The 14,782-nt window shown below is 44.3% G+C and overlaps 1 protein-coding gene across 12 annotated transcripts in view; it reads right to left on the bottom strand.

Annotated features, from left to right (window-relative positions):
- Positions 1-14,782, bottom strand: part of PTPRQ (protein tyrosine phosphatase receptor type Q) — a 2,012,995-nt gene that overhangs the window by 1,770,533 nt on the left and 227,680 nt on the right. For all 12 annotated transcript variants that reach the window (XM_069629300.1, XM_069629298.1, XM_069629293.1 and 9 more), the window contains exon 8: positions 6,053-6,328. In XM_069629300.1, coding sequence (XP_069485401.1) covers positions 6,053-6,328 — 276 coding nt within the window. The remainder of the gene's footprint in view (positions 1-6,052; positions 6,329-14,782) is intronic.

Genomic DNA, 14,782 nt, shown 5'->3' with positions numbered 1-14,782 from the left:
ATTGTTTTTCCATGTGTTTTTAACGAATATTTTTCAACGAAAAAACGAATCGAATTGTATTGGGTTTTATTTTGGGGGGGTTCACACCCATAACCCCACATCCCCATTTGTTTTTTGTATATTCCTGATCCCCCACCCCTTATATGCACTTTCCCAACCTCCCCTATATTTTTCAATTCGTTTTTTCGTTGAAAGATTTTCGTAAAAAGACCCATCAAAAAAAGGCATTGATGAAAGGACGTTGTACAGTTTTATTCTAGCATAACAAAAGAACATAGGTCCACCTAAAGCACATCAAGTGCTTGATAAAAGCATGCAGCAAAGCATTGACATTCATGCATTCATCTACTGATCACATTATTCCCCACCCACCCCAAACATCCTAGAAAAGAAACCCCAAAAATAATGGAAACCATAATGATAATATGTCTAGTGCAATATTGTGCGGGTCAATTAGACATCAGCGACCTCAGTCTGACATCACTCCCTTGGTTGGACTTCCCCACTTCCTTCACCCTCAGAAACCTCATGCCATAGGAGGTAAACTATAAGAACACCAAGCTTAAAATGAACAATACGTCATAACCCAAGCACTCCCTCAATCCCTCGCTCTACCCATAGCCAATGACACATGATACCTAGCCCTGCCATCCTCCAAGCAGTCCCACTGAAATTGCAGACATTGACCATTAAACGTAGTGCTCGAAAAAAATCCACATCCCATCAGATCTGGGGCACCCATGGTGGTTTATATATGCTTGCCTCTCAATCTAACCAAGCTAGCTTTCCATGCTGAAAATAACATGATGTGTATCAACTTCCTGTCCTGGCTCGGGAATCATCGTGCCACTCTTCACCTCAGCCCCAAACAGCATAGATATAGAGCAGTGCCAGAGGCGTTGCTGGGGGGGGGGGGGCTAAGGGGGCTATAGCCCCGGGTCTTTTGGTTGTAGCCCCGGATAGAAGCTCAGGGACTACAACAAAAAAGGATATAGCTAGCCCCGAGTCCCGCCAGTCCTGACATTAGCTTAGCTCCTGATCCTTTCCAGACCTAGCAACACCCCTGAGCAGTGCTCAGGATATGCGTGATCTTAGTGAACACTGTACCCCAGAATCGTTGGATCCTAGGGCAAGCCCATAGTAGGCGCCCCATCATCCCAAGTTGCCCACACCCCCTCCAGCACCATGGAGCACTTAAGTTTCATCACATGCATCTCGACTGTGGTATAATAAAATCGTTGTTTCAAAATAAATTGAATTTCTCTGTTACCCAGATTTCACAGCACTTCATTAATCAGAATAAAGAACGAATATATGTCTCCACAATCCAGTTGGACCCCTAGGTCCTCCAACCATTTGGCTGCCAATACAGAGTGCCTTAGTTGTTTAGAATGCACAAAAGGTAAAAGGCCTTAATTTTGGGAAAGGTAGAGGGATCCTTAATCAACTCAGACTCACAAGCCAATAGCTCTTGATTGTGTGTAGCCTTGGAAATTCTAGAGTCCACCAGGAAAAATGGTGCTTGATGCGCTAGCCACTCAGGCCCCAGACCCAAAATGATGTGAGCTTCCTCAAACGGTATCGGAGTGCGTCTTTGATAATGATCCATTATGAGAACATGTTGCTGTTCCTCCTCACACCAGAACTATGGTCGTCTACCCATATGAGTGTTCAACAGGGCCCTTAGGTTAAGCCACGGCAGGACAGAATTTGTGTCCTTCGAGTATGTTTGAGTGTTTGGTGCTAGTGCAATAAAGTAGGCCCTTTAACTAGGCGTTTCATCTGCATTTTAGGATTTGAGATCGTGGCATTGTAATGAGTTCCTGGGGTGAATACAACTGTAGGACAGCAATTTCCATAGCTCGCCAACTAGACATCGTCTGTGTTAATCCATCTTTTGGCCCAGCCCACTTGTGCCGCCAGGAAGTATGCTTGCCAAGAAGGAAGTGCGGGTCCATCATCCTGTCTGGTCACTTGCAATATCTTGCCATTAAGCATTGCTTTATATGCCTCCATATAAACCTCCCTGTCTGCCTACCAAGGTCTCGGATCATGGTCATAGGCATGGGCGACAGGATCATCTGGAAAAGATACACCAATTTTTGGCAACATATTCCTTTTCACTGCATTGATTTTGCCCGAGATGGGTAGTGGTAGGTTGTTCTATTTAATGAAGTCATTCTTAATTATGGTCAACATTGGAGGATAGTTATCTTGCAAAAAGTCTTCAATCTTAGCGTTCAACCGTGCTCCCAGATATTTGATCACTCTCATTTGTAGTTTAAATGGCGCAACCCCCACCCCCGGATCCCACGGAATGTCAGTCCTCAGTGGCATCACCTCCTATTTATTGTAATTTATTCTATAGCCTGCGATTGGGCAAAATTCACATAATATATCATGAATGTGTGGGAGGTTTCATTGCCCTTGGTTAATGTACAACCGAACATCATCTGCGTACAACGAAATGCTGTGCACTACTCCATGTCGGACGATGCCTTCTAGATCTGCATCAGTTCTAATCTGAATGGCCAGTGGCTCAATGGCAAGTGCATATAATAGTGAAGACAATGGGCACTCTTGGCGTGTACCGGTATATTGGTCAAACAGGTCAGATGTATATCCGTTAGTGGCCACCGATGCCTTTGGGTTTTGATATATACAATTTCACCATGTCCATGAAGTCTCCCTCGATGACACATTTCTGTACGATGAGACACATATAGTCCCACCGGACTTTTATCAAATGCTTTTTCGACATTGAGGGACAACACCATGTCTCCAGGATTCGCCTGACCAGCAATGACTTCTAGCGGTCGTCTCATATTATCCGTGGAGTGTCTATTCAATATCAAGCCGTCTGGTCTGGATGTACAAGAGGAGGCAACACCCACTCTAGACATTTTGCTAGACATTTAGTCAATACGTTTGTGTCTGAATTGATAAGAGAAATAGGCCTAAAGGAATTACAGTTCATAGGATCCTTACCCACCTTGGGAAAGACAACTATGGTGGCTGTGAGCATTGAATCCGGAAGGTGTCCCTCACCTCATTGTACACATCAGTTAATCTGGGAGCAAGCTTCACTGCAAGAGCTTTATATACAAATCTATGAGAAGGCCACCCGGGCCTGTAGCTTTCCCAGCACAAGTCCCTCAAGAGCAGCTATCACCTGTGATTCTGATATCGAGTGCTCAATTGCAGTAAATTGTCCGGATTGGCACATGGAGTTTGTATTCAGTGTAAGAAGGTACGAATAAGATCACCTGCAATGAGGGTTGGGGAGCATATAGCTCCAGGTAGTATTCTGTGAATCAAGCATTTATCTTGGCAGTCCCAGTAAGTATTGCACCCAACTTGTGCTGAATTTTTTCAATGAGCTGGGCACGTTGATGGCCTTTCAAGGAGATAGCCATTGATCACAGGGGCCTATTCCCCTCCTCATAGAAAGTCAGAGCCCACCTAGAGAAGTATTTTTGCACCCTAATGGTGGTGATGTCTTTAATTTCTGACCTGAGCTTTCTCAATTTAACAAGGAGAGCCCGATGTCTGGTCTTCTAATGAGCCTGTTCTACCTTCTGTAGTTCAGTCAGCAAGTTCAAATGTTGAGCCTTTCACTGCTTGAGTTTATGTTCCCATTTAGAAAAACACTGACCCCTGAGGAAGGCTTTGAAGGCATCCCAACATTTCAGAGAGTTAAAGTCATCATTCAGGTTCTCCTCCCAGAACATCTCAGATCGTCCTATCAAATGTTTTACAAAGTCTGGATGTTGCAGCATTGCTAGTTCAGCTCCAGGGAAGAGCCTGCTGCGGTTCAGATGGGAGGTTGATCCATAGTACAACCGGGGCACGATAAGAGAGGGTTATCAGGAGAATTTCATGTTTCTCGACTATGTATAACGTAGTGGTCAATAGAAACCAGTGGTCCAACCTAGCATAACTTGTATGATCGTGAGAATAAAAGGTAAAGTCCCTTCGTGATGGATGTAGTGTCCTCCACACGTCCACCAATCGAAGTTCCTCCATGTGGGCAATAGCGTTCCCATTTTTGGGGGGTGTATAAAGACTTGTGTCAGCTTCAGATCTCCATCGAGTATATTATTACGCCTGGATCGATTTTTCTGGTCCTCGATCTTTGGTCTGAGCCTTTGTATTTCTTTAATTGCTGAGTCCAGGTCAGTCGATATGGTCTCTTGATGTCCTCAACAGCACTTATACGCTGTTCGTTCTCCCTGAACTGGGGTGTTCATTTCTTGTGTACGCTGATTTATAGATTATCTAGTTCAATATGGCCTGCAGCTGTGAAGAGGTATCCCTTTTGCCTCTACATCTGGATGATCTGTGAGGATTAAGAGACCGCACAGTCTGCCCCTCGCACTGAACTGCCTTGGCCACATCGTGTAGAGATACTCTTCAATGCACCTCAAACCTTTAGACAGTGTTGGATACTCTCCAAACGTTGAGGTACTCCAGCCAGGCTTTCTGCAATGCACCACGCTCCTTTGGGGCGAGTCTGGATGGGGTGGACTGGCCTATAGGGAACTCTGGATATTTCCCGGTGGGCCTCTGCACCCTGGGCCTCTTTTGTGTGGTATTTCCAAATTTTCTCACAGGAAAAGCATTGGATTTGCTGAAAATGTGTCATATTGGGGCACTTCGAACATTATTTCCAGGGCCTCTATTGGCCCCCAATAATTATTTAATTATTTCCAGGTCCTCTTTTAGTTCCCAGTCCACCCCTGCCACCTCATCACTTTGCAGGCTCTCTTTAATGTACCTCAAACCTTTGGAGCGCATCCAGCTTGTCATTGGGCGCTATCAAGGGCCTTGCACTCCCCCAAGGAACATGTTTGGCCTCCATGGCTTATGTATTTTGTGATGCAACATGTGATATCTTTAGTGATGTCATCAACGATTGTTAAGGTCCGGTCTGATGTGTTTATTACAGATGAGTATGTCCAAGCTGTGTGCGGAGGTAGCTAATGTTCAATAGTAAAGCATGCAGCAACATTGTATAAGTGGCAATGGTTTCAACCATGTCCAAAGTGTGAAGTACCGTGGAGCTGGCATTTGAGGAGCATGAACTCAATTGTTGTATCAAAGGGTGGGGATTGGGATGTGTGTGAACGTGCTGTGATTGGTGGTGCGAGGGATATTGGTGGAGTGTCACGACAGATGTACACCATTGTCTTTCAGTGGCCATGGCTCCACTTGGACGGGGATGCTTCAGATGCTCAGCAGGGAAAATGGGGTGCACAAAAAAAGTGACCTTGCGGATCAAACAACAAATGGCACCGCCAAATGTAGCAGCATTGCCAAGGCGCTCCACTGTTTTCAAGTGGCAATTGTTCTTCTCATCGCAGGACTTCAATGTGTTAATCTTCATTGGGGCTGCAGAGCAATAGGAAAATGCCATGGGTGTAAGCAGAGTCTGCATTTCAGTTGTTAAGGTGGGGACTGTGATCATGCGATCATTATGAACCAATCAGGGAGCATTACTACCGGTGGCGGTTTGACCAGCAGGAAAAAACACTGTGCTAACAGACGGGTGGGTATCCCAACTGCCGGCCTTACCGATGAGTATTAAGGCAGACTCTGATCAACACTGGTTCAAGGGACTAACAAGGAGTTACTTTTCAAACGTTTTTTATTACTGCTAAATAACTCAAATGAACAGCAAATATGCTCGATCTTTAGCCCTTTGACTGGATATGTTGTTTGTAACTCTGCCTATCTTCTTGCATTTCCACAACCCATGCTCTATAGCGGTGCGTTACTGCAATTCTGGCACGTTCAAAATAAATAAAACTATCAGGGGTGATAATTGTATGCGCAGTCACAAAGTAGATTCAATGAGCACTATTGGGCACTACTGCCTTGGGCAGTAACAACCACCTGTTTCTGATGCCAAGAACACATTTTTATTTAGAGGTAGACACAGTGCCAATATCTTTCATCAGCACAACTCACGTTAACAAATCTCGTAGGTAGCAAGTGAGGCAAGGTGTTACGGTGACATCATCAATCCATGCACTGCTATTGGGTAACTTACTTGTCTCCACCCAGAGAATGGGGCTCAGATTAATACGTGCCCCTTTGTTGTTGCTGGCTGACAGCATAAACCTATGGCGGTTACCAGGTGACAGACGTGCGATTGTCTTTCGTGTGGCACTTAGAGGCAGTGTTTCAAAAGATTCCTCAGAATCGTACAGCAGGACAGGACCGAAACCAGATCCAAGCCAGCTCTGCAGGTCACTCCACACAAATGTGGCTTCCGTTTCCGTGACTTCTTCCAAGTCGAAAGTAAAGTTCTCTGGTGGAGATGGAACTGGAAGAAATAATTAAAAAAAAACTTGAAATAATACTAAAATATACTAACAAAGGGTGTGCCATCGGAACATACCAAACAATTTTGACAATTACTGATGTCTAAATGCTGAATTTTTATCGGCCCTGCGTGCTGCCTGTAGGAACACAGGGGCTCCATAAGGGGGGTCATTAACCGCACATGTGTGCTGTTACATACATTAGAGCGCCGAGGAAAACAGAGGGCATAACGGTGCATTGTACCTGTTTTCTGTTGCATCACGCCATCATTATATTGAGGCATTTATGAGCAGGACATGCTGTTGTGCTTATTGTTTAATTTATTTGATTTATTGTGGTTATTTGTTGTGCGCAGATCTAATTTCGAGAAGCAGTGCAGCTCTGTACAATAGCTTAATAGTAATACAAGTAAGGCGGCACGCGTTTGTGTGGCGGGCTACTCGGGGACACATGACTCAGGAGCCTCAGGGTTCTTCTTGTAGTTACTTTCCTCCTTTGCATGTCTCAAGTGATAGGTGCAGGTCAGCATGAATCACAAAGTGGTTAAACTGGGGGAAGAGGTACGCCAGGCACGCCATGTCATCCAGCGCCTAACCCCCGACTATCACAGATGATTCACCCGGGCAAGCACTCAGGCAAGCACTCAGCATTCCACTCATCTCCATGCAAGCCTGTCATACCTTCCAGCCGCACTCATTCACAGGATGCAACACCTCCCTTCTTTGCACACACACACAGGGGGGCCGGATGCAACACTTCACCCTACACACATACACCGAGTAGTCTCACCCAGACAATGACACAGGAGGAGCCCGGGGTAGCAGTGCTTCTCAAGGCATGGACCATGCGGTGCAATATCTGTGGCAGTTTCCAAATACATAGAACTTTAAAAAGAGCCATCACAAAGATGAATTAAAATATGAAATAGCACAACACGAAATGTGGGGTGGCGAGTAAGATGAATAACTCATGGATGCCTCTGACCCGAATAATGTTGCAAGCCTGAGCCTGTGGTTGGCAAAACAGAGACTCGAAAGACATTGCATGTATAACGTCACTGGCTCATAGAATGGATGGGGTATGCTTTTGTCCAAGTGGCCCATCTGGGAATGGGGCGAAGCGTGGAGTGGAAATTACTCTAATTTGGGGCTCCACTCTCAAAATGGGATTTGAACCGCAGTCGCCCATTTTATTTTGGTAAAACATGACCAACACACCTTACATGCAGAACTGATTGAAGCAGAACACACAAGGGAAATTCATCTTTGCAACTAGATGGCACAACAATGGTCATGCAAATGAATGACCTTCTCCCTAATAACACTGGTAACACTTGGCGCTTAACATAAACATGAGCGAGCATTGTAAGGGGATAACTGGATGGCGATAGCTAACTGTTCCTCACTGGGTGGGAAACAGGTTGCCATCTTTGTGTTAAGAGGCTCGGCCTAATACTTGGTTATTGCCAGGTTATGTACAATTTACCATTATACTTACAGTGTCTCACTGTCCCGTTGTAATCAAACCATGGAATGTACAGGCTGCTTGCAAGTGGCATGGTCCGGTTTGCTAGGCAGTGCACAGCCACACGTGTGTGCATCGCACTTCACGACGCCTGGGAGCAAGCACAGAACTCAAGCATGGAAGGCCAGTTCGATGAGTTAATTCACCATGCGGCTAGAGGTTTTAACCATTGTTACTGAATACACCTATTTTTATAAAAGTGAAAATATGTGGGTAGCTGGGTTTGTGGCAAAGCAGTTTTTCTCATACAATTTCACACCGTTTCACCAATCTGCACCAAAGTTTGCATAGTTACCTTTTAGGAACCTACGGACAACAATGGCTACATGACATTTGGACACCCCACGCCATTTGCCGGATTTCAGCACAAGTCAAAATTTGTTTGTGGGGTTGTGGCTTGTGAAGCATTGTTCATTATACAATTCCACACCATTTCACCAATTTGCACCGCATTTTGCATAGTTACCTGTTAGGACCCTCTGGACATTTCTGGCTACTTGACATATGGACATCTCACCCTTTCCCTGGATTTCTGCCAAGTCTAAATTTGTTTTTGGGTTTACGGCTTGGCAAAGCGTTGTTCCGTATTCAATTCTACACCGTTTTACCAATCTGCACCAAATTGTGCATAGTTACCCGTTAGGACCCTCTGGCAACATAGCATTTGGACAGCCCAACCCTTTCTCTGGATTTCAGCACCTTCAGACATGAGATGGTTGCCTGAAATCGGCAAAACATCTGTGTAGTCATAGAAGGACCAGTCCCGATGCAAGGAACACAATTCCTCGAAAACCATGTTTCAAGGCCCTAGGATGCACAGATTCTGAGATATTTGCACCCCAATGTACCACAACAAACATCACCATGTGCGGCGACAGGTGGGGAGAGCACACCGAAGGTCCCAGTATGCAGTGCACACCAACTCTCCCCTCCCCCCAACATCTACTCCGGGGTATGTCAGGCAGCCACACACGCTCATTCTAAGTGCAGTTTGCTTAAGGTTGCAAAGCACATGCAGCGATAAGTGAAACGGAACAACAACAAACAGGATCACCAAATGAGGAGCGTTGTCGTGTCTGTCTACAGAACCACTTCCGAAGAACGGGTATTTTTGCTAGTATTATTTAAAATGCACTATTTGCATCACATGTTATCAAAATACTTTCCATTGGGAGCTACTCAAACAGTCTGTCACAAAAGCATTGAATTGCCATTTGCAACTGTGGGCCACTTTCTTTTATTGGTGCTATGGACAGTTTTATGACCCCGTCCGACCCTGCTTGTATTCGGAGAATTGTGCCTTTGTATTTAGGGTGGATGCTCCCCTGTGCCTTGCAGTTGGAGGGTTGTCTCTTGTAGAGTGGGGTGGGCCTTCCTCTGTGTATCTCTCTAGAGTTTTTGAGTGCAGTGAATTTTGACTAACCATAAGAAGAATCGGGTGGACAACTCCCCTAGCCCTCACCATTTGAAAGGCAGACAGAGGCGGCTGGTGAATTTTTTAACTGGAGGGGGCGTTAATATTTGTCCCTGGTATGGCCGACTGACCAAGCGTAGCGAGGGAGCACACACTGCTCAAGAGTGGTTCGGGGGGTTCTCCCCCACCCCAAGAACGTTTTTTAAATAATCTGTGAAAACGGTGCATTTTAGAGCACACATTTCAGAAAAATTGGGTAAAAAGACAAGCAGTTTGCAATTGGGGTTTGTAGGGTAACTCCGGACAAAAATCGAATAGATGCAAGTCAACAACAGGGCACAGGAGCATTTCTCCAGCACATTTTCATGATGCTTTTTCCCACAATATGTGCTAGTATAAATCATTTTCACACTGGCTCTGCCCATACATTTCCACGCTGACTGCAACATTACACCCTATTATTTCCATATAAGAACATACTCATGTTTGCTTTGTGCATAATGCCAGTAATGATACTATAGGCAAACATGTCCATGTTTGTTCTGCCAATATATGGCAATATCCCCACATAGGAACATACTCAAGTTGGCATTACCATTAAAAATGCATGCCAACGTATAAAAACATGTCCAAACTGTTTGTACTAAAATGCAAGTTGAGCTACATGTATTGTATTGCATTGCATTGATACTTGGTAGAGCACAAACAAAACCAGTGAAGGCATCAAGGTTCTAGGGAGAAGAAAGTGGAGGTCACTCAGAATACTCAAAACAGAAGAGTTTTTAGGCACTTGCGAAAAGAAAGGAACTGCGGAATGGTACAAATCTCAACAGGAAGAACATTACACAAGGTGGGAGCTAGCACAGAATAAGAACGACCTTCGGCCCGAGTCCGGTGAAATCAGGAATGCAGAGCAAAAAGAAATTAGAGGAATTAATAGCTCTACAAGGTCTCTAGGGGGTTAGTTTGGATTGGAAAAACTCCGCCCCAGCCTTCTGAATAGCTCGATAGACCAGACAGAGAGCCTTAAACTTAATACAGCTTCTCACAGGGAGCCAGCGAAGTTGATGGAGAAGTTCCTGAGAGTGTGCTAGTCTGAGTGCATTCAGAGCCAGACCAGCCGCCGAGTTCTGAAGGGTCATAATAACACTTATCATGCTTGCTTTATCAAAGATGCCCAATATAAAATGCCATTCCACAATAAGAAATGACTGAACTGGCTGCATTGAAATGCCAGTCTAGCTACATAATAACATGTGTGCTTGTTTTACCAAAGGTGCCTAATACAAAATGTCATTCCACAGTCAAAATAATACAACTATAAAATGCCTTTGTTTTACAAACCTCCTACACCCATGCGCCAAAATCATCTCAGACCAGCACAATCAGACACACACACACACACCCACTATACAAAAACAGCAAGCACTTGCTGTCTCATTCACAGTCACGAGCACCCATCATGCACTCACTCATAACACAAGCATACATGCACCCATACAAATTTAAATAAATAAACATACAATCACACACATTTACACAACACAGACACACACCTTATACACAGCCAACACTATTTCATTCACACGAACATGTCAGGTGTATTGACCCATGTTCGAGTTATTATGCTGCAACATTTGGTGCTGTGGGCTTAGAAAATCCAAGATGGCCGAAAAGCCCACATTTGCGCCAGAATCCAGGAAAACCGTGCAGTTTTTGCGCACACCAAAATGGACGCCTGACCTGCCACCCACCAGTGCGAGCGTGATGGGCCAGAAGCGCCATGAGTGAAACGTGGTGCCAAAGGAAAAACAGCAGTGCCTGTTAGCTCAAAAAGCGCTTTGAAGTCACCTTTGTTTCTCTGAATGCAAGCTCAAAATGCCTATTTCAAACATTGCAAGATATTCAAAATTCTTACTGAACACCAGCAGACGTCTGGTAGAATGAAGTCTTGTGTGCATACAAAATCTGGAAAGATTAAGAGCCTAAAATAATGTTCATAACCAAACTGGCTGAGCTTTGGATGTCAGCAGCTCAAGTGAAATTGGATTTAAAACTACTAAAATCGAAATGTTTAAAATAAATGAGTGACCTGAGTGTCACATAGGTTGCTACTGTTTAAATGTCATAGTTTTGAACTTAGAATCAGCGTTCTAGCTGCATGTGTACAAATTGTAAGTTTGATTTGAATGAAGAAAAATTGGAACAAAAGTGACATTTGACTGAAGCCTGGCTTAAAGGGATTGAATTCTGCCCGGCAACTACCCCCGACAGGAGTTGAAACTTGCCCAGCAACTGCATTCACAGGCCTGGCCTGCCTTCTGCTGCCCCCACCAAAAGGAGATTACACCTCTCTGATTGAATCAGGGGAGGGGTACCTGGGACTGCAGGGAAACAGAACAATGAACTTCCCTTGGCTCAAAGCAATTGCTAAATCAGGAGGTCGTAAATGGCTTCCTCTTGGAAGGAACTGGGAGGGGCACTGCCTCTGTGAGCCAGCTGAGCTTGGAGGAAGTGGACAAACCAGAAATTCCCCCATGTGCTTTGGGACTTAACCACACCCATCTGGGCCAGAGCATAATTTTAAAAAGATGGATAATTCATAGTACAAAATTGTCAAAATTATATAAATAATATCATTATTCCTGTGATTTTTCTGTGCACATTTTAAGAGGTGTTAGGACTATGTGATATGTTCTGGGGGTAGTAGCGGAAAATAGGGTATTGCTCCAAATGTCTGTATGTTACAAATCTGACACTTCATAATCTGATGCCCATATTCCTTTCGCACATTTGTGTAAATTCTGGAAAAATGTAGATATTGTGTTCTGGATGAAAAGGGCAGAATTCTGTCAGAAGTGGACACAACATCTTACAAAGACAGGGATCGGATGGTTTGGCGCTACAGAAAATATGTTAACTGGACATATAATATTAGAAAAATGGTACATAGATAAATATGCATTTGAATCAAAAATAGATTTGGGTGCAAAGTGACAAGGGGAGGATTCTCTGACCCATAAACATACCTCATCACGATGACACTCCATTTCCCTCCCCCATTAAAGGGAGAGAGGAGAATTTGGCCAATGATAAGTTGTGAGGGGCAGGCTTAGTTATGCCCTGTACAGTGCCGATAGCAGACCAGACCAGACCGCTGTGCAGTGCCAGACCCAGACCAGAGGCCACGCTGTGAGCAGAACCAGTGGCGGCCTATTCCAGTCCAAAATTAGGACTGAGTATCCACCTGTCCAGAACTGCATAGAAATCGTGTGTCCATTCTGTGATTTCAAAGCTGTGAAAGTGTCATTTGTCATATTGTTTAATTTTTCAAATAAATCTTTTAATTTGCAAAACAAACCTACTTCTTGGCTCAGTGAGGTCAGGGGGATTCAAAGAGAGGGGCGTTATATAAGGGTTCATCCTCCAGAACTTGTCATAAAAAAATATAAATAAGGGCTTCCATTGGGCATCCCAGACTAGGCATTGACGTAGTTGGAGTGCTGAATTGAAGTCACTTCCAAACATTCATCATGCACTCACTTTAACCACAAGCATACATGCATCCATACACATTTTTAAATAATAAACATACAAACACAAACATTTTACACAACATACACGCATCAAGCACTCTGTTTCATTCACAAGAACATTCATCATGCACTCACTCAAAACACAAACATACACAGACCCATAGACATATTAAAATAAATAAATGAACATACAAACACACACATTTACACAACATACACACAGAAAGCACTCTCTCATTCACACCAGCATCCATCAAACAGTCACCCAACAACACAAGCATGCACGCACCCATACACATAATTTAAATTTAGAAAAATGAGCATAAACAAATGTACCTTCTGTCGTGGGAAGTTTCCTGATTCCTGCACATGCCTGAGCATTGGTCAGAAGATGCCCCACTCCTTCTGGAACAGCCTCCCTGCCTCTCTGAAACTTGAGGAGAACCATCTCTGTTTCCGCAAGCACCTTAAGACCTTCCTCTTTGCTTCTGCCTTCACTCCTCCTCTCCCCTGCTGATCAGTTCTGCTCTGGCATCGGTCACCTGTTTACCCTCTGATTTTAGGCCCAGGTATTTGCTCACCCTGCAACGCACATGCACTGCCTTCCAGCAACCCTTGCGCTTGGGTCTGTATCTGTAACCCTACAGTCCCCCCTTTTTTCTGCACTTATCAGACACCCCCTGTCTGTGCCTTAAACCTAGCAGTTGCCAATTGCAGTACCATGTTTGTCCTTTTTCCTTTGCTCAGCACTTTCCACTTCTTCCCCTCCCCCCACACTTTCCCCTTCCCCCTCCCCCGCATTTGCACATTCTCGATGTCATTGGGCCTAGTAAGATCGTTGTTTTTTTCTCCCTTGTTCCCCTCCCTTGCCTTGTCACGCTTTGAAACGTATGAGCGCAATACAAATAAAATACCAATATCAATACAATAAAGTAAGGGACTCAATGACAAGGAAAAGGCATGGATAGAAGAACAATTCAGCCAGACCTTTGAGGCATAGGGCCTGTAAGGCATAGTGCAGATTGAATTATTATGTGAAAGGTTTGCAGACCTGAACCAAACTGGAAATTGTGGTGCTCCTCACTGAGTCTGTATAGGAGTCAGTTAGGGGCTAATCAACACAGGATCTCTAAGATAGAGGATGACGATCCTTCCTGTAATCTGATGGTGTCAGAGGTACCTGTTTCTGCCAAACAAATGAAAATCAGGGGTACAACCATTGACAGTAGAGATACCTTGAGAGAATCATGCGACTTTTGGGCTCCAGTAGATGTAGAGCTCAAACATGAAGAACTGGAGTGATTTTAAGCCTTAATTCTACATGAGATTGGACAAGTCTACCTCAAGGCATTAGAGTCCCCAAACGAACAGCCATGTTACATTCCTTCAACCTCCATAGAATGGCTGATGTCATAGCTAGTCTATCCCCACATACAAATCCTGAACTTGTACAAAGCAGTAAATATGCTTCAATGTTACAAACATTTTCAAGTTAGTATGACTTTTGTGAAAAATTAAATGAGCACCAAGAAGAGTGTGCATTATGTACTTAGTAATTCGAGCATACATACCGCATATTACAGAACCATTTGTCAAATATAAAGAAATGTGATCAGTCATATGTACCCAGAATGCTCTTTTTGATTTTATGCAAAGAAGTGTGATGACTTTGAAAATGTCATCACTGACTCTCTGGAGGGAAGCTTCTCCTATGTGGCCAGGGAAAGGCAGAAGCTACCCGACTCTGACCCTGGGGCTGGCTATATGCGGGAGGACCATATGGGGGAAGGCAACTCCAGGACGGTAGGAAACCCGTAGCGTGAAATAACCATAAATTCTTAACACATCATGACACCCATATACCTGTACAACATTCCTATATGGCCTATTGCAGCATAAAGGAAGAAACCCCAGTTTATTCAGTCAAACACCATGTTTGCCTTCCCCTCCCCATTAAAGTTCTGCGACGATAGAGGCAGAA

The sequence above is a fragment of the Ambystoma mexicanum genome, chromosome 12 (assembly GCF_040938575.1).
Source record: "Ambystoma mexicanum isolate Mex_15411 chromosome 12, UKY_AmexF1_1, whole genome shotgun sequence".
Taxonomy (NCBI): domain Eukaryota; kingdom Metazoa; phylum Chordata; class Amphibia; order Caudata; family Ambystomatidae; genus Ambystoma; species Ambystoma mexicanum.
The sequence above is the reverse complement of the archived record's forward strand: the minus strand, read 5'-3'. Positions and strand labels throughout refer to the sequence as shown.